We start from the raw sequence: 26307 nt of genomic DNA, 5'->3' as shown, positions 1-26307 counted from the left end.
GTTTCCCAAGAACTCTTGCCTTCCACTATCTTTCATCAAGACAGCCCCTTGGCTTTGAGTCTATGATTTAGTGCCCCTTATCCCTCTCACTGGTAAAAATCAGTGTTATTTCCTGCTCCACCCTCTCCCTGAGGAATTTTGCCCACGGATTGAGGTCATCTAGCCAACCCCTCTTTTAATCAATGATGAAGCTCTGCTCCATGCTAAGGAGACTTCGTGTTCAAAGTGGCCCTCTGGATTGTTTCTCTCTGCAATTTTCAGATTTTGGTTTGTTTGTTTTAGCCTCAGAATCCTTTTTCAAACAGTCTTTATATGGAATCCCAGTATTTCACACAGAAAAAAAGTATTCCCGTCTTAGGGTCCCCAAAGCTCTAACCACTTGAGTTTCAGAACCACACTCCTCCTCCCCTTTTCCTACCCCCAGTAGCCCCTGAGTTGCAAAGGACACAGTTTGAAAACCACAGAAGATAAACCCAACCTCTGGCATAAAAGAATCCCACGCTCCCTCCCCGTAGTCAGTGCTCTGCCCACTGTCCCCCAGTATTGGGGTTTCCTCTACAGTTTCTCAAAGCACGTTTATGCTAGACTTGCTACTTTAGAGTCGGAATATCCCTGCCAGCCTCTGACGGAAGGGAACACACTAACATTTGTTGAGTGTCTCCTCTGTGTCTCCTCTGTGCGTGTGCCTGTACACATGTTCATTAGGTCCTTAAATAACCCATTGAAAAAGAAGCAGGCCATTTTTGCAGAAGAAGAAACTGAAGCTGGGTCATTGAGGTCCTTACCAAAGGCTCACAACTAGTAAGTTTCAGAGCTAAGGCTGCATCACAAACCTGCTTGGCCTTAAATCACAGGCCCTTCCTTTACAATGAGCCAAAGATGTGATTTTATCTTCAGAGTGATGATTTGTTAGAGAGAAACCTCCCAGGTGTTTTCTGTGTCCCAAGTGTATACTCTGTAAACTAAGAAGTTGCTGTTAATGCACATGCATGGGTGAAGGAGCTGCCTTCATCTACTCAGCAGCCAAGCTGGGGTCCTGTGGAGGAGGAATTGAAGACCATTACTGCTGAGCCCCTGAACCCTCCAACAAATTGAACTCTGTTTTTCACTTTTCCCATCGCACCCTCCATAACCGTCAAGTCCTCACCCATAAATCTTTTCCCAGCTTGTCCGTGAGGTGGAGAGTGGAGCTTGGTCTCCACAAGGAGCCCCTCACTGGGATATGGACTCCAACCTGTTGCAAATGGTAAAGGGCTCTGGTCCTCTCTGTTACTTGAACTGATAACTGATGCCACATTACAGTCAGATTTGTATGCTGGAGCTTAGAGCCAGACAGTATCTGGAGAATATCACATTCTTTCTTACAATGACTCTGTCTCCTACTGGCTTTGCTGCCTGATGGTCCCAAGGCTCTAAAAACTCTCACTGTACCAGTAGCGCGCCAGGCTGAGTCATGCAACCTCACCCTTCATCATTCTGCAAGGAGCAACCTCCTTGAGGCACAGCCATCAATGTACGCTATTCTCCCCTGGGCAGAATGTAAGCAGAGAAAGAAGGAGCTACTGGGGGGACTTCCTGGGGACTTAGACAAGCACCTCCATCCTGCCCTGGCCCTAATTAGGCAGGAAATTAAGAGAGTTGGCTTTATTCAGATTCCCAAATGTGTCAGCTTCTCAAAGTTCAAGTCTTGCCTTCCTAGTCTACCATGAATCAATGAATTAAATATTCAAACATATTCTTGTGCATGTAAAAATTCATATAGCCATATATATATATGTGTGTGTGTGTGTATGTATGTGTGTGTGTGTGTGTGTGTATATATATATATATATATATATATATATATATGGCTGGGCATGGTGGCTCATGCCTGTAATCCCAGCACTTTGGGAGGCCGAGGTGGGCGGATCACAAGGTCAGGAGATCAAGACCATCCTAACTAACAAAGTTAAACCTCGTCTCTACTAAAAATACAAAAATTAGCCAGGTGTGGTGGTGGGCACCTGTAGTCCCAGCTACTCAGGAGGCTGAGGCAGGAGAATGGCATGAACCCAGGATGCCTCCTGGGTTCAGCTTGCACTGAGCCGAGATTGTGCCACTGCACTCCAGCCTGGGCAACAGAGTGAGACTCCGTCTCAAAAAAAGGAAAAGAAAAAGAAAAAGAAAAACAGAAATATATGGTTAAGTATTGAATATTATTTAAAAACAGAAAAGTGCTGAGATATGTTTTAGGATTAGACTGAGTCTGAAGCATAACCGGCCAGGTGCAGTGGCTCACGCCTGTAATCCCAGCACTTTGGGAGGCCAAGGCAGGCAGATCGCTTGAGCCCAGGAGTTTCAGACCAGCCTGGGCAACATGGCAAAAACCCAATTTCTACTAAAAATACAAAAAATTAGCCAGGGTTGGTGGTGTGGATCTGTAGTCTCAGCTACTTAAGAGGCTGAGGTGGGAGGATCACTTGAGCCCAGGAGGTTGAGGCTCATCACTGGACGCCAGCCTGGGTGACAGAGTGAGACCTTGTCTCAAAAAAATATATAAATAAATAAAAACAAACAAACTTAGCTGGGCATGGTGGCTTATGTCTGTGGTCCCAGCTACTTGAGAGGCTGAGATTATTTGAACCCAGGAGGTTGAGGCTACAGTGAGCCATGATTGCACCACAGCACTCCAGCCTGGGCAATGACAGAGAGAGACCCTGTCTCAAAAAAAAAAAAAAGGAAAAAAAAAGAAAAACAAAACCATGCAGTTTGCAAACTCTGTGGTGTTGGTTAATGGCTTAACTCACTGCTACTTAGAACATGACGATTCATTTCTTGCCCGGTTACTCTACCTCACCTCCTAACTGGTCTCCTGACCCTCCAGGCCCTTCTTGGCCCTTCCAATTCTATCTCCACTCAGTGGCCAGGTTGCCCTACGGTTCCTGCACTTGCTCACAGCCTGTCAACAGGCCCATGTCTGTCTTGCTTTTTAATTGATCCCTAGGACCCAGTCCAGGTTTTCATTGTTGATTGAATAAATACATCTTGGCCTCATTTGTAAAATGGGGATAATCATACCTCCTTATAGGGTTGTGAGGAATGAATTATGTAGTGTATGGTTTGGCACATAGCAGGAGCCCAGCAAATCTTAATTATTGTAGCTTTAGGAAAATAAGCTTCACTGTCATGAAATATCATCCATCTGCTGGTACTGAAGGAACAGCTTAGTGCTGATTCCCAATCAACACTTGCCGTGTCATGCTGTGGATCTGTAACTACATTTGGTGCTCCTTGATGCCATGCAGAGTGTAAGTGTGGAAATCACTACATCAGATCCCTAGGTTACCATCTTCAGGATCAGAGTTAACTGTGATGTCCCCATGACCCCAACACCACTAGTCTGAGCAACACACACAGACACATACACACACACACACACACACGGGAGTAGATCTAGGGTAATGTGACTATTCCAGAAGCTGCCACTGCCCCACCCTTGTTTCTTAACCATGGTAGTGCACACTGGCCCAAAGTCCAACTACCTGAGGGCCTTCTCTTGAGTAGCAGGAGCTCCTCTTCCTAATCAGAAGACTAGCTGGAAGGGCCAGAGAAATGCCACTCCCAGGAGCGGGAGTGAGGCGCTAACCAGTGACTGATGGAAGGGTGTAAATATCCCAGCTCTTTTGCTTCGGTTGGGATGGTGACTCTGAGGCTTGAGCCACACACTGACTCCCTCAGCATATGTAGCTGGTGGCACCCACAGTGATGAACTACTTGATAAACTACATGATGAGGCAGTCTTCTCTACTGACTCTCTTCCCTTTCCTGTCTCACTTCCCCACTCCTCTGCCACTGTTTCCTGGGACTGCCTCCCACATAAGCCATGTACACCCCAATTTTTGTCTCAGGGTCATTTTCTGGGGGAGCCCAGACTAAGACAAACAGAAGAAAATGTATCATCCCCAAATTGCAAATACTTACTTTGGTATTGTGAATAAGCAGTGAGGAAGTCTAACCACCAAATTGGTTACTGATAGGCTTTATCTCACCAAAAGGAGGCTTGCCTCATACAGAGGCAGAGCTCAGCCAGGGCCTCCATCACTGTCCCTGCTCTTTGGGAGCCAAAGCAGAGGAATGCGCATATGCCCGTAGACATAGTGACATCAATGGCAGATCAATATCCTCAGTATAACATCCCATCTAATTGGAGCTACAGAATCCTGTCCAGCAGCAGCAGAAGCATTTTAGAAACATACTTTTACCTGATGGGATTCAAACCTTTGCTGCATGCAAACATATCCCTACAGTTGGATTAATGTCTTCCTTTGACTGGAGGCTGGGGCCCAGTGATTACTTAAGGATGGGCACTGGAACCTGAATTTAACCAGCTGAAGAACGAGCTTGGGGCCAGATCAAAACTTCTTGGGAACTGGATTCCTGAAAGGTCATGTTTCTTCTTTAAGTAATAACTTGGTTCCACCAGACCTCCGTGGTCAGCCTTCCAAACCACGTGGTCCTCAAAGCCTGGGAATGAGCACTTGTTTCTCCCCAACCACTGAGCAGCCATGCCAACAGCACTAGCCATGCCAATGTTTCTGGAAGAAAGTCCTGGCTACAGTGGTTGTTTTTGCCTCTAGGGATGCAGCTGCTGCCCTCCTAAAGAGGGATGCAAAGGAGGACTAAGGACTCCTGGCCTGAGTTTGGAGACTACATCAGGGGCCAAGTCTCCCCTAAACCCCCTAATTTTTCCAGGCCTGGAGCAGCAGTCCCCAGGTTCCCTTCTGGTTCCAAAATTCCAAAGTTCTAGATATGCAATAGAATAAATAGGTTTTTGCTTCTTAACATAAGTATCATTTACAATACTGTATATGAAAAAAGATGTCCTATGTGTCAATCTTTTGGAACATGAGCATTTGTTAAAGGACTAGATTAGGCAAATCTTGCACTATAGCCAAATTTGTACATCTAGTGTCCTTAAAGCATTTTTATTAAGAGTCTTTGTTTATTAATTATCATAAGTAGCTGAGCCATTGTGCTTTATTTTCACAAGGGAGTCAACAACCAGCAGACATCTCTGCTGGGATTCAAACTGACTCTTAGTTTCACTTTAAAGAGTGAAACTACATTTATAATTTCATAGAATAATATTCATTTTTTCAATTTTGAAAAATTTGAATTGTATTTATAGTTTCATAGAATAATTTTCATCAAAGTACTGAGACTTCTCTGAACTAATAAATGTCATTCTCCCTCAAACAAGAGAATAATTTGTGCATCTTCTGATGGCTGCCCCCCAATTACTAAAGCCAAGCCACATGGAAACACAATCCTGGTCAATGGTGAAGGAAGCAGATTTATTGACTGTTGTCTGAGAAAACCCAGAGACTTGGGTTTCTCAAGTTTAATGTGCTTGTGAAAAAAATTTTGTTGATGTCATGATGTTAACATAAAATCAAGTATTGTCCATATGTGTCTAACTTTCATAAAATAACCATTCACATGAGGCTATAGCACCCTACAACCCAGGGAGCATTTTATTTCAGAAGAGTGCCTCATCGTCACTTGCTGCTAGAGTGAATATAGTATTAGATACTGACTTATAACTTCCAAACTACACTGATTTCAATAGCCCTTATGCCTATTGAGGAATTAACACCTCTTTCCCAACTTTCTATTTAACTGCTGCCCTAGGAAAAAAGAGAAGCTTTAACTGTCCACTTAGAGCTACTGCTCTTATCCACAGTGCTTGAACAGGTGAGGAGGTTTTATTTCACTCATGCTCATCTGCACCCTTCATTCCCACAACTGTGTCCTGGGGAAGGACCTGCCAGGCCAGGAAGGTAGAGTTCTAGGTTCTCTTTTGGATCTTCAAAAGAGAGAAGCAGAATATCTTCCTCTCTAGGCAAAGATGGACTGGGAAAGATTGCCCAGAACTCCAATGCAGACATACCTTCAAGTCTCTAAAATGCAGGTGTTACCTGGAAGGCCAGGATAAGGATATCACCCCAGTCACAGCAGTAGAATGAGGTGCTGGACAGAAATGGTTTGAAGAAAGAAAGGCAGAGTTACTCCAAAAGGTTTTAAGTAGAAAGGCCTGGCAAGCAAGGCACTGGTTCAGAACTCTCACCTCATGGAAGCCCAAAAGTAAGAAACTCTGGGGAGGGGGAAGAGTAAGCAAAGATACTGTGAATCTGAAGTTCTGTAGAATAAGCAAGATTGTGCTCTTGGAAAACATCTCTGGGTAGAAAATATAAAAACTAAAGAAGGAAAAACATGTATATCAGTTTCTCCTATAAACAGAAATGCCAAAATCCTAAAGAAAATACTAGCAAACTGAATTCTACAACATTAAGAGAGTAACATATCATAACTCATATATTTTATTCCAAGAATGCAAAATAAAGTGAAAAGCAGGAAACCCCACTGTTATACTCATTTAGTAAGTACTATTTTTTAAAAGCACATCATAATCTCAACTGATGCCAAAATGTCTTTTGGAAACATTCAACACATATTCCACTGGGGGAAAAACTCTCTCAGTGTAATAGAAAGATAATTCTGTAACATGATGAAGAAAATCCACTTCGAAGCACCAGAGGCCCTGGATTTTTTTTCTTGATGAGAGCTCATTTTAAATATCAAAAACATCATGAACATCACATTTTACTACCGATCAAAGAAACACATGACAAAGAGATGAATTTGTAAATGCTTTTACATAAATGTGTGTTTTGTTAATCAAATAGCACGTACATATGTGTAAAAAATAATATGTGTGGCTTTAAGATCTGTTTTAAATTACAGACAAATATTTGTAGTTATTTAGCAAATATGTATTGTTGCTAAAGAAATAAATGAGCAAAATTGGCTCTAGAAGGTTTACAAAACCTGAACAGACCACAGAAGAAATTGGCAAAGTGGTCAAGGAATTATTTCTCAGAAAGAAGCTAGTCTCAGGTATCTTTGACAATAAAACCTATTAAACGTTCATGGTACTAATTACCTTCACACTAATAAAACTGTTCTTGAGCAATTAAAAAAATGGAAAGCACCCCAGTTCTGAATCTCACACACAAAAAATCACACACCACCAAAAATTTACAAATTAACTCACGAGTGAATAAACATTCAAAAATTCTCAACGTATTAGCAAATTGTTTCTAACTATGAATTAAAGTAATAATTTATGACTACCAGACAGGATGTAGTCTAAGAATGTAATAATATTAATTTTAGGATATCTATTAACATTTTTTGTTATATTTACAGGCTAAAGGGAGAGAAACATGATTTTATTAAATTCTTAGCTTGATGTTTGACATAGTAGGAAATTCATAAAATACTCCTAAATACTGAATGAAGAATGAATTCCAAACTAACAGCTGATAAAGTTAAACAACCATTTCTGATAAAGTAGGAAGACAAAAACTCAACAGTAGTGACTGGTAGCCTTTTGGGGATTGCAGACCTTTTTACAAATTTGATGAACATTGTAAACCCCTTCTCCATAAAGCATAAAAAAAGAAATTGATTTTCATCAAATTGGAAAGTCACTGATTGCATGAAGCCCATCCATAAACCCCAAGTTTAAAAATTACTATTAAATGACAGAAAGAAAACAAAGATGTCTTCTACTACTTCTTTGATTCAACATTGGTCTGGCATTCTCTCCAGTATAATAAGAAATAAAAATTGCCAATATTAGATAGCAGAAAACAAAACTATGATGACTTTAGATTTCTGAGTTAAGATAATAAAATCAACTGAAAAGATTATTAGAAATAAGTTTGGTAGGGTGGCCTATCACAAAAGAGTAATACATAAGCAAAAATTTCATATACACAGCAATAACCTCTCAGAAAATATAAAGAAAAAATTCTATTTGCAGTAGCAGCAAAAGTACACACAGCGCTGAACATACACTTGGCATATAACCCAAAAATTCTCCTAAGTATTACCAAAGAGAAATAAAGACCTATGTCTACATACACAGACACACACACAAAACATTCATGATCACCAAAAACTGGAAACAACCTAGTTGTCCACCAGCTCACCAGCTGGTAAACAAGTATAAATGCACCAATGTCAATGAATCTTAAGAGCATTATGCTAGGGGAAAAAAGACTCAAAAGGTTACATATTTCCCACTTACATGACATTCTGGAGAAGGCAAAACTATAGAGACAAAACACATACCAGTGGTTACAAGAGAATGGGGTGAGGGGAAGTTTGATATAAAGAGACATAAGGGAATTTTTTGGTCTGATGGAAATATTCTAAATCTTGATTGGGTGGTAGCTACTCAACTGCATGCTTTTGTCAAAATTCATAGAACTATTTGCCTTTAAAGGCTGAATTTTACTGTATGTAATATACATATGCACATACACATTTACATATATATATACATACATAGTGCCCTTGAATAACTTTACAAATGTATGAAACTCATGTGAATAAAATTAACCAGCTTTGCTAGGAGACATAAAGACTGAATAAGTATGGAAACATATTCTGTGTACCGATGGGAAAACTTCACACTTTTATAGAAGTTAGTTTTCCCCAAATTAATACATACATTTAACAGATTTCCAATCATCTTAATGAGATTTTTTGCAAACTTGATGAAGTTACTCTGAAGTTCATCTGGAAGAATAAGTGCATAAAATATAGCCAAGAAAACTCCAACTGTAATTATAGCAGTGGGGCTAACACTGGAATAAGCAAACAGATTAATGAAACACAATAGAAAATACAGAAATTTATTATGACATGACAATGGTACATTTAATATCAAAGAAAGATTCTTTAAGGAATATTAGATTAACAAATTATGTAGTACAAGCAGAACTAAATTAGATTCATACATCATACTACATACAAGAATAAATTCTCAATGGGCAGGAGTTTAAAAGGTTAAGTAAAAGAAGTTACACAATTACTAGAATAAATTATAGATGAATATTTTGTAACATTAGGACAAGAAAGGCCAGAAACCTTAAAAGCCTGAAATATATGATTGCATAAGTATTAAGAACTTATGTTCATCAAAACCATAAAATTAAAAGGAAAAGAATAGTTAAGAAGACATAGTGCTTAAATATATAATGGGTGAAGAATTAAGAACTTTATAACTCTGTATTAGAACTCTGTATAACTCTGCTATAAAGAAATACCTTAGACTGGGTAATTTATAAAGAAAAGAGGTTTAATTGGCTCACAGTTCTACAGGCTGTACAGGAAGCATGGCTGAAGATGCCTCAGGAAACTTACAATCATGGCAGAAGGCAAAGGGGAAGCAGGCATGTCTTACATGGCTGGAGTAGGAGGAAGAGAGTGAGGGAGGAGGTGCCACACACTTTTAAACAATCAGATCTCAAGACAACTCACTCACTATCATGGGAATAGCACCAAAGTGGAAATCTGCCCCCACAATCCAATCACTTTCCACCAGGCCCCACCTGCAATATTGGGGATTACAATTTGACACGAGATTTGGGCAGAGACACAGACCCAAACCATATCAAACTCCAATAGATAAAGGGTAATGTACATAAGCAGGCGAGTCACCAAAAAAAAAAAAAAAATGTAAATGGCCAATAAGCATATGAAAAAATATTCAACTTTAATTGTATTACAATTTGTATTTAATATAACACCTTGCCCAGAACTTGCCATATGGTTAGCATGTTCATTTTTTTAATTCACCAAATGTTTATTGAGTGTCTCAATGTGCCTGGCACTATTGAAGTACAGAGAAAATGGCCATGAACAAGACAGAGTTTATCATTTGCTCAATCAGTAAGGATACAAATTAAATTAATGAGATGCCACTTTTGCCTAATAAATTGGATGGTTAAAAAGAAGGATAATTGGCTCACTCTTCTAATCCCAACACTTTAGGAGGCCAAGGCAAGCAGATCGCTTGGGCCCAGGTGTTTGAGACCAGCTTGGGCGATGTAGCAAGACCCCTCTCTACAAAAAAATACAAAAATTAGCCAGCCATAGTGGTCAGCACCTGTGGTCCCAGCTACTCCGGAGGCTAAGGTGGCAGGATCACTTCAGCCCAGGATATGGAGGTTGCAGTGAGCCAATATTCTGCCACTGCACTCCACCTTGGGTGACAAAGTGAGACTCTGTATCAAGAAACAAAAAGAATGACATTTAGTGTTGGTAAGAGTTCAGGAAAACAGGCAGTCTGCCACCATAAAATAGTGGGAGCACATATTAGAGTTTGGTAATTGGTAATCCAAAGGAATCAAAGTGTGCATACCCTTTGATCTGGCAATCGTACTTTCAATTATTTATCCAAAGAAAAACCTGGAGAAGCAGCCAGGGGGGCAGGGGTGCAGGGTGGGGAGTCGGTGGGGGAGCATATATTACAATGTAATTCATCAAGCATTGTGTTTTCATTGTAGGGAAACAACAAACTGAAATCGGAATGCCCAACAATAAGAGATCCTTGGAGATACGGGGAGATGGGGTTCAGATAACAGATGGGGCATAGGCATTGGAACAGCAAAGATAAATTGGTCCAGATACAAGTGATACAGGGCAGGTGAGCCCTGAAATTGGGGCTTAACCCAAGAGGGTTCTTGGCTTTGCCCAGGAAAGAATTCAAGGGTGAGTGGAGGATGCTAAACAGAAACTATAATTGAAGCGGCAGTGTATACCAGCAGCAGAGGTACTGCTCCTTCCAGAGCAGGGCTACCCCATAGGCAGTGTGCCCAGAATAGCAGCTCAGAGGCACTTCTGCAGTCATATTTACATAAATATAGTAATTATACTTTTAATTACATATAAGTTAAGGGGCAGTTTATGAATAAATTTATAAGATGAAGGTGGTAATGTGTCAGGTTGTTGCTATGGAAAGGGGTGGTAAGCTCCAGGTGTTGCCATGGCAGTGGTAAACTGACACAGCACACTGGTGGGGTGTCTTACGGAAAGCTGCTTCTATCCTGGCCCTGTTTTAACTAGTCCTCAATTTGGTCCAGTGTCTGAGCCCAGCCTCCTACCTCACAATTAAGTGGGTAAATTTCATGTCAGGAAGTTGAGGAGGTTTTATATTCCATATGTTTATTACCTCTCTCTCCCCTACCCCCCACCCCTCTCGCCATCTGTCTTTCTGAGGCAAATTTGTTTTCTGAAAGTGCAGGGATAGTGTAATTGGAGGTTCAACATTGTAGAGAGGGTTTAAAATAGCTACTGCATCAAATGTAAAGAAAACAATGTGGAGAAATGTTGGAAGTCCCAGGCAGCACTGAAAGCATAGATGAGGTCAGATCATGAACATTTACCTGATGTATAAAGAACCTGTACAAGAATATAGCAATCTTGGACACAATTAAATGCAAAATAAAAATCCACTTTATTCAAAGAAAGTATCTGTTCCTACCAGATCTATTCATAAATCCACATTATTTGACATAATTACACAGTGTGGTTCAAGCGTTTCTGAGGTTTACAGCGGAACCTCCCATTTCAGAGGTTTGTAGCTTAGCCATTAACCTTCCCTGAACTAAAATCTACATATGAATTTCAAACCATTGATGGGATGGGGCATAGAATGGAAACTAACTCCATCCATAATAAGAGCAAAAAATGTGAAGTTAAAGCTTAAAAAGTTAAAACTGCAGATCTCCAAGAAATCTAGCAGTTCACTGGAAGAAAGATGGTGTAAAGATGAATTCTTCCAAAATTAGGTTAGAGGTTTAATGCAATGCAAATCAAAATCTGAACCAGATATCTTTTAACTTTTCAAAAAGAGAGTCTAAAAATCAAAACCATCTGATAGAATAAACAGTCAAAAATAGTTTAGAAATGTTTAGAAAAAATAAGAGGTGTGAAGAGGATCCATTTATTAAGATGTTATATGTTTTAAAGGTACAGTAATTAAATTTGTGAGCTACTAGTACAAGATGTAACAGAATAGTCCAGAAGAACAGCCTAAAATATATTAAATTTAACTCACCATTAATCTCGCGATTCCCACTCACTTTCCACACCAGGTCAAAAAAGGACAGCTTTTTAATAAATGGTGTTTGGACAATTGTTAGCTTGTTCTTTTGGGAGGGGAATAGGGATGTAAGAAAAGACAGGTTCTTAATTTTCACCCCAAGGAAGGTATGAATGGACCCTCCTCGTTTGCAGGCCCAGCAATAGATAAGAGACAACATTTAAAAGGAGACAGAGAGATGTTGAACTTCTCTTGTGAGAGGTGGTAGCCCAAGCTCTGGAGTTTGAATCCCTGCTCATTCCCCACTTCTTCAACAATTACTGAGCTGTTCGAGGAGCTGCAATGCAGTATGGATAAGAGAAAAAAGTTCCCTGTACTCGTGGAACTTACCTTCTGTTGGAGGAGACAGTGGTAAACATGTAGACACATGAAAGGGAAGATGCACGATAGTGATAAGTGCTAAGAAGATGACGTAGGGCAGAGGTCAGAGTCCTGGATAGTCATGAACTCTCTGACCAAGGGTCTTGAACTGAGACCCAAACGGCAATCAGGAAAAAGATCTAAAGGAAGGGCTTTCCAGGCAGAGGAACACATGCAAGTCCCTAAGGTGGAGATGACCTTGACAAGTCCAAGGGAAAACCTCTGTCCAAGGGACAGAAATGACCTTGACAAGTCCAAGGGACAGCTGGAGCAATGTGGCCAAGGGAAAAGCGGCGAGAGGTGAGGGCAGGGGCTAGAGCAAGCAGGGCCAGGTGGGCCATGCAGAAAGCTTCGGTTTATATTCTGGTGAGGTAGAAAGCACCTGGAAAGGCTGAAGTGGACAAGTGACAGGCAGGACCTTACATTATGGAGATCACCTCAGCTGCCATGTGTCACCTTCTTTCCAAGCAAATGTGAAACGTGATTTCAGGTCTCACTGGACTTCTTCAGAGCCAAGCACATGCCCTGATTACCACCAGTCATTAGAAATGTTTGTAATCAATATTAAGAACTATTGTCTGAGGAACAGTCAATATAAAAAAGCAAAAAAAAAAAAAAAAGATAAATGGCTATGATTACCTCTTAGGCCAAGAAAGGAACTCCTCCTGCCTGCTTTACACCTGCTAGAGTAGGTTTGGTCAGAGGTGATGGCCCCATTTCCCCCCTTTGTTTCCCTTGCCAGGCCCTGATATGGCCAGCATCAGACAAAATAGATGCCACCAAAGAAGAACAAGAAAATGACCTCAGGGAAACATAGAGATCATTGGAACTAAACTACAAATACTATACTTTTAAAATTTATTTCTTAGTCACCATGAAGAAAGGAAAATATTTCTTTTATAGATGGCCTTGGCCATCAAGACCTGGATGACTTAAGAACCCAAACCTTCCTAGAGGTCAGTTCTCCTCTAATCTCTGTTATGTGTAAATGTTTCGGTGCATTACATATGCTAATTTATTAAGTTCATGTTCCAATTTCTTTCCACAATTCTGTACCACCCTCTTGCATCAAGTCACTCTTCAGGGACATGAGTCTGTTCATGGAGAATGTATTTTGACGGGTTTTAGTGGCATTGCCGGAGTGCCTTATGTTTCATGAGAACTGAAATATATTAGCATTGAATTTTTCTAGCAGATTTCTGTCAAATATTTAGAAGGACATATGGAGTTTCTTTCCTACCATTGAAAAGGAGAAAAATACATGAAATCAAGGCATTTGGACACTTTCTTGCTTGTTCTGGTAGTTTGATGGAAGCATTTCATAAAGCCAGGACAGCATATGTAATACGAGACAGAGGAGTGATGAGTGGACTGGGCATCTGGATTACACTTGGAACAGGTTTTCTTATAGAGCACATCCTTTCTCACTCATGGTCATTGACAGCTCAGTTCTAGGTGGGCTCTGGAAGCCTCAGAATGGGCACTTGTGCTGGACAGATCTCCAGCTCTGTGGCGTGGCTTGGTCTTTGGCTTTCCAAATTAATGCACTTATTCTGGTTGGTGTCAGTTGGTAGAGGCTGTAGAACGACCCGAGGACTCCCTGTCATTAGACCCTTCTCTTCCTGACCTGTTGTTCACTGATCTGATTGTGCACTCAGATTCTGTTTCACCATCACTTCCCACAGTCCACTGTGTCCACGGAATTATGCACATGGAAGAAGTGCTGGTGTGACAAATGGGGAAGAGCATGGGTTTGGGAAACCACCATCTGGGCTCAAGTCCCAGCTCCGCATCTTCTTCACTGAGCCACAGTTTCCTTGTCTCTAAAGATGGGATGAAAATATCAGCCATGCTGTCAGGGTTAAATAAAATAATGAGAAGCCTAGAGTCAACCTGGCACAGGATGGACGCACATTAACTATGAGGTGCTTCCCTCCTTGCTGCTTCTCTTCCCCCTCAAAGAGTCTCTCGGGAACAACATTTGGCAAGGGGAGAAGGCACGGACACATATTTATTTTATGCAACTTGAACTGCTAAAAGGCCTTTCACCTCTCCCTGTACTTCCTCTCTGCACCCCTTTGTGCTCAAACATGTCTTTAGATGACCCTGTTAATGTTTCCTGTTACCTGGATGTCCACTGTCCCCTAATAGCTCCCCCTAAGGAACATTCGTAAGTCACAGGGCTGAAAGGAGGACTGGAGGGCCCCATACTGTCACCAACTTCTTGATTGTACCACAGCCAATTATGAAGACTGTATTAGCCCTTCACCCCTCCCCTCAGGAAACTTGACACCAAAAATAATGAATTTAAAAGAAAAATTGAACAAATGACTCAGGTGCTATTCCACTTGGGCATTTGATAATCACCCACTTTCATGATTGTGTGAGAAAAGGAGCTCTGAAATGTTGTATTTTACTTTATTTCAATAACCTAGTGAACCCTTCCTTCCCTCCTGGTATTTAAATCTTGAATGCGTCAGTTTCTTCCAGATCACCCAGCTGGAAAGCACAGCAGCACCTTGCCAGCTCCCTCTTCTTCACTGCAGCCACCACGTTCTCTCCGCTCTTTCCAGAATATTGCACCTTTTATGCTTTTATCCCTCCTGTGGCTGCCCTACCTCAGGTCCTTGCAACCTTTGATTGGAGCTGCAGTTATTCTTTCCTACACTTACTTTCTGCCTCCAGTTCTCCCCAGCCCTAAATCTGTTCTTCGTGTGGCAGTCAGAATTACCTTTCTGAAGTGCAGGTCTCTCCTGCCAGCGTGTTAGCCTGGGCTTTAAAACCAGGCAGATCCAAATACAAATCCTGGCTCCTTGAAAACCTCGTCACCTCTCTTAAGCCTCAGTTCTTCATCTATCAGATGGAGTGATCATAGTACCCGCATCCTAGGGTGGTGAGGAGGGTTAAATGAGGCAAGGCAAATGATTCACGTATCCCAGAGCCTGGCACACAGTGCTCAGTGAGTTACTGTTAACAGCAGCAGCAAGAACCTGCAGTGGCACCTCATTGCCAGTGGTACAAACCCCAGACTCCTGAGGCTGGCATTCAGGGCACTGTAAGACCTCCCCCCTGCCTCTCTTTTCCCACCTGTCTCCCACAGCCTGCCCTGGGCTGCAGTGCCATTGACTCAGCAGCTTTCTTGTGCTTCCAGACCTTACCCCAAAGTAACGTGCTAGCAGGACCTGGTTGTTCCCTCTGCAGGTCCGCAGCCTGTTGCTCACAGTGCAGGACAGGTCTTACCTTCTGCTAACTGCTGTTGTCTCCTGACTGCTTCCCCCTCTGCTCTCTGAGGATAGGGACCATGGCTCACTTGTTTCTGCATCCCCTGCAGGGCCCAATGCAGTGCCTTGGCATAGAGTGGATGTTTCCAGAAGGAATTAAGTTAGTGATGGGAGGGAATCATTGATGATGTTTGAGGGCCTGGTTTTTACAGGGTCCCCTCAAGGCCATAACATACCTTGTTTTCATTGCATATCAGTGTGTATGGTTCGGTCTGCTCCCAGTAAAGGGAAAACAACAGAATGAAAAACTGGGAAACAACAGAATGATGGAAATGAACATATCTCTCTCTCTCTCTCTCTCTCTCTCTCTCTCTCTCTCTCTCTCGCTCTCGCTCTCTCTTGCTCTCGCTGTCTCTTGCTCGCTGTGTGTGTGTGTGCATGCACACGCGCGTGCCAGTGTTAGGTTGCTTACTCTGATTTCTTAGACTATTCTGTATTCTGATATTATTATTCCCTTTTTGGTGGTATGATCCCATCTTTATGAAATTGTAGTGGTAGGCAATAATAGATTATGGCAGCTTTTTTAAAAAAATATTATTACTTGGCAAAAGAAAAAACAAGAAAGAGCAGCAAACTTGAACCTTTTGGAATAATGGTAAAAGGCACTCTTTGAAATATGAAATAGTCAAAGAAAAATGTTTCAAGACTGCAGTACATAATGAGAGGCAGCTAAACCACCAGGCATTCACCAGCGATGTGCCCACCTCCAGCCAGGAAGCGGGCCTGCAGAGCAGGTGGGAGGTGCTTGAGGAGGGGCGCACAACTCTCCACCCAGACACTGGGCGGACACCTGACACATGCCATCTAATTTAATCTTCTTGAAAGCCTCTTGAGCTAGATGATGTTATATCCATTTTACAATGGAGGCGCAGAGGGGTTAAGTATTTGCCCAAAGTCACACGGACAGTGTAAGCTGAATTTCCCCGGCCTCATGGGCCTGTATGTGCAAACGAGGAAGTTTCATTAGGATAAGTCCGCAGTAGGAGACCACAGCACCCCCGACTGTCTCCCTCTGTTATTTTGGGGAGTCTTGGAGGAGGGGTCTGCCATGTATTCATGTACAGCCCTCTTGGAGGAGCCCACTCAGGGCCCCCATGGATGTCTGGAGCTGGCAGAGCCCTGAGGGACAGGCCTCACCAGGCCGCAGCTGCGCCACCACCATGGGAGCCAGGTCCTGCCCAGGTGCCTTCTCACAGAGGGGCTCCAGATCAGCGAGACAAGCGCCAGTGTGTGGCTTTGCTGGGACCAAGCACTTGTGCCTTTATGGGCCTGTTCCTCCATAAAACACATTTAAAAATCATATTTTACAACTGTATTGGTATAAATATACTAATATATATCAAAACATGTTCCTGGTGCAAAGATTCATTCTTTTTCTTTTAATTTTAAAAGAAATTAAAATATTTTCATGGACCCCTAAAGGAATGATGGGCCCTAGGTCAGGTGCCTGCTATCCCTAAAGGGTAAGGAGGCCCTTCACAAGACCCTAAAGTGGCAGTCCCATCGCCACTGCCTCTGTTTCTTGGCTGACCATGAACCCGGATCATACTGTATGCTTCCCTCTCTCTCAAAAGTGTGAGTGCCAGTGTCCCTTCAGCGTCTGCCTTTTTTGCCTTTTTGCTCTTGTTCTTGTTATAGGTGTCAGAACAGCCCCTGAGGTGGAGCTAGGAAAATCTCTCTTCTGCTCCAGGCACATGTACACATCCTTTTATCCTGAAAGCCTTTCTGCCCACCTTATAATATATCAAGACTTATATCAAGTCACATAAATAGATACCCAGGACCTCTGGCACAGGCCAGCTCATCACACACAGCCAGAAGCTGACTCTCTGAACCCAGCTGAGACAGACACACAGACACACATGCTCCAGGGTCAAGCTGGGGCTGGAATCCCCCCTCTTTAATTCCAAAGTGGTGTCTCTCCACGAAGCCAGACATCCGATTATTAGAACACACTCTTGCTGCTCACTCATTCACAAGAGTAAGATATTCTGGTAAAGAGCATTGCTGATTATTCCAGCTTGAAATGAATTTGCATTTTTCTGTGCAACACAAAGCTTAGAAATGAATGATGACACTGGGAAAATCTCAGGAGAATTTACAAAGATTGCTAACGAGCAGATATATCTAATGTTTAGATGAAAATATTTTCTCCTTTAGAATTCTACAGGCTCAGATCTCCCGTGGCAACACCTTGCATTCTCCATGTCTTTGAAAAACAGCTGATAGGGAAGAGTACATAGAGTAGAAATTTGTTTATAGCAACACATTTTTATATGGAGAGAAAGCATATAAGCACAAGACAGAGAGACTGCTAAGGTAAAGTGTATTTGGGTCCTCAGACAAAAAAAAAAAAAAAAAAAAAAAAAAAAAACAGTCTTACTCTGCCTACACTCCCTAGAGGAAAGAAACGATACAGTTGGGATGAATTGCACAATTGGTCATCTTTATTGGGACCACTGAAACAGCCACTGAGGTGGGGTTGCAACCTTGGCATGGCAAATGACTGTCATAAAGGCCTGCTTCAGCAGTGTGTCATTTGTGAGTTGAGCTGGGAGCCTGAGTTTTCACGGAGGTTGACAGCAGTTTCACTACCTCGTTAATGAGCAATTGAGGAAACTCCATCTCAGGTTGGGAGGAGTCAGATCTTACCTTCCTGTTCCTCTGCCCTCGTGGCTCTGTGGTGGGCCTGCAACACCAGTGTGCTTCTCCTCACTTTCTGTGCCCCAAGTGGCGGACTGTTTCAGCCCCGGTGGTTGTGAAGCTGACATTATAGATTTGGTGTTCTGCATGGGGCTGTGACACAGAGTGAACCCTAGAAGTGGACACTTGGGCTCTCAGAGGTGAGCATCAGTCAGCAGAACACCAAGAGCATGGCTGCCTCAGAGCACAGATCCACATCTTACAGTGGGTCAACAGCTCAAAGTTCAACACATGCTACCTGCACTAAGGCATATTGGCATACAGTTGGCATTTAAAAAAAGAGAATTGTGCGTGTATCTGGCATCTAATAAATGTGTTATTTAATTTGCATTTCTTTGCTCATTAGAAGGTTGAATTTTGTTACATGGGTTTACCAGCCATTTTCATTCCATCGTCTGTGGGTCCCTTAGCTGCAAGTGTCTTGAGACCCACTTCCCTGTTCTGCAAAGCCTCCTATTGTGTCAGATGACTCTCTCTATGCTTTCAGTCCTCCCTCATTTGCTACCATAAAACCCATATTTGATCTCCCTTATGATTAATATCTGGAGAAAGTCAGCTACCACAATGGCATGCTCTGTCTGGGCTCTCAACTCGCAATTTGTGCCATTCAGCTCATCCCTCTGGGGCTGCAAGCAGTAGAAATAGGTAGGATCCTTTAGCTTTTCATTTTTTCCCACATACAGGGCTCTCTGTCAGCCACCTCTGAATCTCCACCAGCTTTTCATCTGATCAAACCTAAATATAACTTTTTTAACATAGTTGTAGGAGGTGCTTTTCACTTTTCTCTAGACTGGGCAGGGAACAGGACATTTACATTACAAGTCAGTGTTAGCCCAGTAGGAAAGCTGATCTCTCACTGGCCAGTGAGCACAATAAGGAACAGGGAGGTTAGGTGCCCTGACCCTGTCATATAGCTATTGAAATCCAAGTTATCTCAACTTCCAGTAGGTGCATGGTCCATACCCACCCCCAGGTCCAAGCAAACAGCCCATTCCTAGGGAACAGACAAGAAACACTTGATTCCCTACAGGTGGGAAATTGCTGTGGATTCCAATTTGCATTTCCCAGTGGAGAGCAAAATAAGGACACCAACCAATGAAGAGATCTTTTCCAGTTTTCATATAGTTTTTGTTCAGTCACTTCTTCTTCTCCTTTTTTTTTGAGACGGAATTTCACTCTTGTTGCCCAGGCTGGAGTGCAATGGCAGGTCTCAACTCACTCCAACCTACACCTCCCAGGTTCAAGCAATTCTTCTGCCACAGCCTCCCAGGTAGCTGGGATTACAGGCGCCTGCCGCCACACCTGGCTAATCTTTGCATTTTTAATAGAGACAGGGTTTCACCATGTTGGCCAGGCTGGTCTCAAACTCCTGACCTCAGGTGATCCACCTGCCTCGGCCTCCCAAAGTGCTGGGATTACAGGTATGAGCCCCCACGCCCGGCCCGATCCGTCACTTCTGCCAGCTGGAAGCTGAAATGGTCCAGGTCTTTAAGCAGACCTCAGGTGTTCCAGGTGAAGCTGTGGTGCTCTCCTCAGACCAGCTGCCTGGGACTCCTCACTCTGACTTAAGGGAAAATGCAAATGCCTTCAGGGGCCAAGACAGTAAGTCAATGTGACAAGTGGGTGGGGTAGGGCCAAAGGTATGCCACAAGGGCAGGAACTGCATCCCTCTTGTTCACTGCTTTATCCCAGCACCTGCAACAGAGCTGGCACACCATAAGGTCCCAATAAAGATGTAGAATGAACTATGGGGAGTACAGAGAACTGGGAAGTGCATATCTCACAGGAGGTATTCTAGGCCAAAAAGCATGGGTAATATTTGCCTTCAAGCTTACAACTCTCATGACTGAATAAACAAGGCTGTTTATAGATGGAATAAAACAATGATGGTCAAACAGTATTGATGGTCAACTTACCCTTTTGATTGTATGTTCAGTTGAAGTCAGGATACAGATCACTCTTTCTGTTTAAGCATCTCTTAAGTCCTTTCCATTAATACCTTGGACCTTTAATGCCCTGTGCTGTTTGGAAATTTGTGTAAATTTTTGCTTTCCCCTCCCTCATGCTATGGTCTAACTTTTTTTTCTGAATCCCTTGGTCATATATCTTTCTTTCAAAAGATCTACAAAGGCACTGTGTCTACCAAATAAGGGGCAATCTTTCTAAACACGTTTTATTCCTAATAAAAGGGTAACAAATCCGCTTTCATGCATACAATATTGCCCTTTCTGAAACAGGCTTAAGCAGTGGTAGCTGGTTCTTGCCAAAATTATTTTGAGCCCAATTTGTCTCCAAAATCTGCCACACCAAGCTACAGGATCCTGAAAAGTGGGGGACATCCTCTGCACATTTTTCCTAAGGTGAAGAGCTGGCTCTGGCTGTTCTCTTGGACATTACCCTTATTCTGGTGGGTCTGTATCACCTCCACTCTATCTCATTCCCCTGGGACCCCAGACCCTACCTTTTTGGTATGTAGCAAAGCCCCCTGAACCAACAGAAACATGGCTATTGGGTCAGTCAAGCAGCTATTGTGGAATAGACAGGCTAAAGCTAAAGAGGAGCCCTCTGGCACATGTGTCCTCACTCCAGAATGGCTTGACAGGTGTGAGACCATGTGCCTCAGTGTAGAAGCCCAGAGTCAGCTTCTGGACTATAGACTCAGCCACTAATTTGTCACTTAGCCCCTTTGCTTCTCTAGTGAAGTGGGAGGGCCAACGGAAACCTTCTCTAGTGAGACAAAACCTAAAATAGAATCCACTCAGAGGAACAAATTTTGCAAAATCAAGTCATAGCTATCATTAACATTTTGGTCAAGATTGTATGGGTCAGACAGATATCTTAGAAAGGCATATCTTACCAAACATTTTACTGGTCACACAAAATATGCCTGTGAGCAGTATTCAACTTCTAATTTACAAATGATATGATGAGATAAACAAAATTGTTTGTAGATGGAAACCATGACTGCCAAGCAACAGTGATCTCCAGCTTATTGCATGATGCTATATGTTCAGATGAACTCAAAATGCAGATAATTCTTTGGGATTGATGTGCCTCTGCTCCATTAATGATGTTGGCCCAAATCCGGATTGATTGTAATTTTGAACCTTGAATGTAAAAGCTGGAAGTGACCTGTGTCAGTCAGGAATACGTTCAGCCACAGGTAACAGAAAACCTGGCCAACAGTGGCTTCAACAGATAGGTTATCTTTTTCACATAACATGATATCCAGAGGCAGTTGATGACTGCCAGTGGTTCACCCAATCCAGTGCTCTCTGAGTCCAAGCTCCTTCAGTCTTTCTGCCCCATCTCACTTGGAGGTTTGGCATTCTTCTTCAATTCTGCTGGCTCATAAGGTGCATGTCTATGTTTAAGGCAGAAACAAGTGGGGAGGAAGAGAGGAACATTAGATGCACCAATTCCCCTGATTAGGAAAACAAAAACTTATCTAGAAACTCCTCAGTCTTTCCCTGTGGACTCACTAGTTAAAATTGTGTCACATGACTATACCTCGCTGCAAGGGAAGCAGGAAAATTGAGTATTTTCCTGTTCACCCCCATGGTAGAAGACAGCAAGAGAGAATGGGCTTGAAAATAGGTGTGTGAGCTAATACACTGTCTATCAAGAAACTACAGAGAAATTCTTTCTAGTACCCTCATTGTACAAATGACAAAAATGAGTTCCAGAAATGAGAAATAACTTGGCCAAGGTCCCATAACTGGGTGAATTTAGAGCCAGAACTGGGGCCCAGGTCTCTTAAATGCCAGTCCAGAAAGCTACCCACTGGACCACACTTCAGTCTGAGATTGAAGTTTTGCTGATGAAGTATAATATTATTCAGCAAATAAGGTAAGAGATACTAAACTACCAGCAGTGGGCAGAGGACATACAGCTTCCACTCTAGCACTCCTTCCTCCTTCCCTCCCCAAGAATCTGAAATAATTTATTATGAGTCACAGAAACTAGGCAAAGTCAAATCAGGCCTCCCCTCAGTTCTCTTCTGCTGTGTCTAGTTTAATCTCATTCCTTGGCACATTGGTGTTTGTGTGTGGAATTACAGAATCAACCTCATGATGATGAGTGTCATGATAACATAGAATTTCTGTGTCATTGTTAATGTGCTGTTCTTGTCTTCTGTCCCCTTCTGTTATCGGACCAAACAGAAGTTTTCTGCTGTTTCTCTCTGCAACATCTCCACAGAAGTCCTGAAAGTCATCAATGCCACAGAGGAGTTGATAGCAGGATCTACAGGGCCCTGGGAGTCCCCACAAGTCCCTCCTGACAGAGAGAAGGGGACGTTTCCTCGTGGGACAGACCAAGTGAGACTGGATGAGCAGCTGACTTCCCTGGAAGAAAATGTAAGAGGGTGTGGAGGTGCCCTGTCTAGGGTGAATGTGTGTGAAGAAGCTGATGAAGTTGTAGCTTATCATGAAGAGTGCAAGGATACACACACCACTACCACCATAGCAAATACATTCTCAGGAAGGACCTTAGGTTGGATTCTCCAGAAGCAGACCCTGAGATGAGGATTTGTGTGCATGTGACTTATTAGGGAATGCTCCCAAGGGAAGCTAGTAAGGGAATGGGGAAAGTAAGGGAAAGGGAAGAATCCAAGCAAGGACATGATCTTACACAAAGAGGAGCTTCAGCTTGATCCTGCAGAGAGCTCTGGAGTAGAAGTTGCACCTCAGAGTTGTCCTGACCTAGGGCAAAAGAACTGACCCTTCTTACAACCAGCAGGCACTTCAGTCTCTTTGCACGCAGGCAGTGTCTCTAGTAGCCCAAAGGCAGTCCCCTGTATAGATATGGGCTGCTAGGAATAAAAGCTTGGTGGGCAGGGAGAAGAGTATAGAGAAACTATAAAAGAGATCCAAGGGGATCCAGGTATTGCCAGTGCCGCTACAGGGGATGAAGTGGTTGCCAAAAGAACTGAAGTTACTACAACTGGTCTTCTCTGCTTCTCTAATTTAAGATACCAACACAATCTGGTCAGGTGCTGTGGTTCATGCCTGTAATCCCAGCACTTTGGGAGGCTGAGGCAGGCGGACCATTTGAGGTCGGGAGTTTGAGACTAGCCTGGCCAACATGGTGAAACCCCGTCTCTACAAAAATACAAAAATTAACTGGGTGTCGTGGCAGGCACCTGTAATCCCAGCTATTTGGGAGGCTGACCCAAGAGAATCGCTTGAACCCAGGAGGCGAAGGTTGTAGTGAGCCAAGATGGTGCCACTGCACTCCAGCCTGGGCAACAGCACAAGACCCTGCCTCCAAAAAAAAAAAAAAAAAAAAAAGATCCCAACACAATCATACGTAATTTATGTTTCCAATGAATCACCCAAGTCTCCTTGTGCCATTAGCAACAAGAAGCCCACTGTCTTTCTTTTGAGCCTACCACACTCCACTCCAAAATTGTCCAAGCACTCTGGGAACTGAGTAAGACTCTACTGTATTACCTTCTGACCATATTTAGACCTCAGACTGCCATCATTTCCCCCTCCCCAATTCCTATGCTCCCCAATAAGGATGCTAACCAACCACTGCTAGTGGATCTGCCAATCAAGAGGAAAATGCCTAACATCAACTATATTCAAAATTACATTTCTTCTTTGGAAATAAAACATTTAGCATAATGCCTGCAAAAAAGTACACATAAATATTGGTTATTCTTATTAGTATTTGAAAGGCATGTCATCAGCCAATTCCTAAAATGATCCCATTAAAATTCACTAAAGAATGGGTTGTTAAAAGTGATTCCAACTTTAATAACACACACTCTTAGCTCTTTCTCTCATCCTGGAACAAGTATGCATTTGCTGCTTTCAAGAGAAAGACACTTGAGAAAGAAAGGAAATAAAACAAGTCCTATTGGTGATTTTGCTTTATTGAAAAATCATCCATTTTTACAGAAGTGTAGGCAGAGTGGCCCAGAAGACTAATCTGCCTCATTCATCCTGTTTTTACTTGTTGCTTCTTCTGAGGACCCTGACTTAGGTAGCTGGGCTTTCCCTGGTGCCAGATCCTTTTCTGCCTGAAGGAAGCCATGCCTCAGAGTCAGGGTCACAGGGAAAGAAGGTGAGATCTACCAGATGTCTGGAAAGGGGGAAGGGGATGAAGGGGAAGGTGCTCACAATCTGTTTCAACATTTAGAAGGGTTAAAGACCATCAGCCAAGTCAGCTGGTTCCCTGTGGAAACTTGTACATCTCTGAAGGCAAAATCAATGTACTTGGGGGAGGGAGGAGAAGACAGTGCTTACATTTACCTTTCTTCAGATTCAATTCCATTTAGTTTGTACACCTAAAAGGTATTCGCAAATATAATTGTAGTCATGTGCTGTATAATAAGGTTTTGGTCAATAGCGGATCACATTTACAACAGTGGTGGTCCCATAAGATTATAATGCTGTATTTTTACTGTACCTTTTCTATGTTTAGATACACAAATAATTACCATGGTGTTACAATTGCCTACAGTATTCAGTACAATAACATGCGGTAGCCTAGGGGCAATAGGCTAGGTGTGTAGGAGGTTATACCATCTAGGTTTGCATAGGTACACTCTATGATGTTCACACAATTTTGCATTTATAATAATATATCCTCATTGTTTAGCAAAGCATGACTATGTTTAGGTTAAAGGACTTTGTAATTTCCCCCTTCCATTCAAAGAGAAGAAAAATTCTTGGCTGTCAAGTAAGAGGCACCTGGCCTGGAGGCGGGGTGGGTGTGAGTGATAACTTCAGAGTTCAGGAAAGCTCTCACTGCCCCTTGAGGAGTTGGATGTTTGGTTTGGCCTAATAGGGATATTTGCTAGTAATGGATTTTTCAGTCCTTCTGATTTGTGATGAAATAAACAGTGTAATAAATTTTTACAGGTAAATATTCATGATCACTGAGTATTTCAGGAAATAGCTGAGGATAAGAATTTTCCAGTACTCCAGACCAAGGGTGACACTGAGAAATCTGGACATTAACACTCAAGCTGTAGTCACCATCAGTAGTTGGCATGGCTCTTGCCATGAAGTTGATATCAAATCAAGTTAGGTAATGCCAGCTCCTGCAAAGTCAACTGTGTTTTTGAGGTGCTCTAATGAATGCTGTTCCCAGAAATCAGGAATTGTTATTAGAGTGTTTTTTTTAAAGCAGCAATGGGGTCTTGCTATGTTGCCCAGACTGGTCTCAAACTCCTGACCTCAAGTGATCCTCCTGCCTTGGCCTCCCACATGCTGGGATTACAGACATGAGCCATTGTGCCCAGCCTGAAGTATTTTTTGATAAAAGTTGAAACAATAAGAAATGAAAAATGTTTAACTGCAGGCTGGGTGTGGTGGCTCACGCCTGTAATCCCAGCACTTTGGGAGGCCAAGATGGGAGGACTGCTTGAGGCCAGGAGTTTGAGGCCAGCCTGGTCAATATGGTGAGATCCCATCTCTATGAATAAAATTACATATATATATATATGCTTGTTTCACTTTAAAAGTTGAAGACTCTCTCCCTTTGGGCTCCCATAAAACCTATGCATGTATCTGTCTGATCACTTTTCACACTTTCCATCTTTTCTGTTCACTCATCCATCTCCCATTAGGCTGGCACTATTGACATTTGGATTAGGCAGTTCTTCGTGTGGGGGCTGTCCTGTGCACAGGATACTTGTCCACACCCCTGGTCTCTACCCACTAACTGCCAGCAGCAGCACCCTCCCAGTGTGACAGTCAAAATTGTCTCTAGGCATTGTCAAATGTTAAGGGTTTGGGGCAGGGCAAAATCACCCCCAGATTGGGAACGAGATATATAAATTCCTGCAGAACAGGGTTTACCACCTTTTATTTCTGTAGCCTAGCCCCAGTCCACTACCCAGAGCCTGACACAGAGGAAGCACTTGGTGAATGTTTAGCTGATGTATGACTACACCAGAGGAACGAAACCCCTTTTACAAAGAACTGCTTGACTTCTCATGCACAGGGTCTC

The 26307-nt window shown here is 42.6% G+C and overlaps 1 protein-coding gene and 1 long non-coding RNA gene across 9 annotated transcripts in view; one reads left to right on the top strand and one right to left on the bottom strand.

The window, feature by feature from the left end:
• MYRIP (myosin VIIA and Rab interacting protein) overlaps positions 1 to 26307 on the top strand; it is a 404653-nt gene that overhangs the window by 356550 nt on the left and 21796 nt on the right. For 5 of the 8 annotated variants that reach the window (XM_031662839.1, XM_031662840.1, XM_031662838.1 and 2 more), the window contains one exon: positions 22506 to 22700. The exons of 2 other annotated variants lie outside the window; for them this stretch is intronic. In XM_031662839.1, coding sequence (XP_031518699.1) covers positions 22506 to 22700 — 195 coding nt within the window. Of the gene's footprint in view, positions 1 to 22505; positions 23466 to 26307 lie in introns of those variants that run through there. One more of the 8 variants, XM_031662843.1, reaches the window with a different exon arrangement.
• LOC101022168 overlaps positions 19687 to 26307 on the bottom strand; it is a 72025-nt gene continuing 65404 nt past the window's right edge. Inside the window, exon 3 of the long non-coding RNA XR_004181962.1 lies at positions 19687 to 21706. This is a non-coding gene — a long non-coding RNA (uncharacterized LOC101022168). The remainder of the gene's footprint in view (positions 21707 to 26307) is intronic.

This window comes from Papio anubis, chromosome 2, assembly GCF_008728515.1.
Source record: "Papio anubis isolate 15944 chromosome 2, Panubis1.0, whole genome shotgun sequence".
Lineage (NCBI taxonomy): Eukaryota > Metazoa > Chordata > Mammalia > Primates > Cercopithecidae > Papio > Papio anubis.
This window is presented reverse-complemented; position numbering and strand designations above follow the sequence as displayed.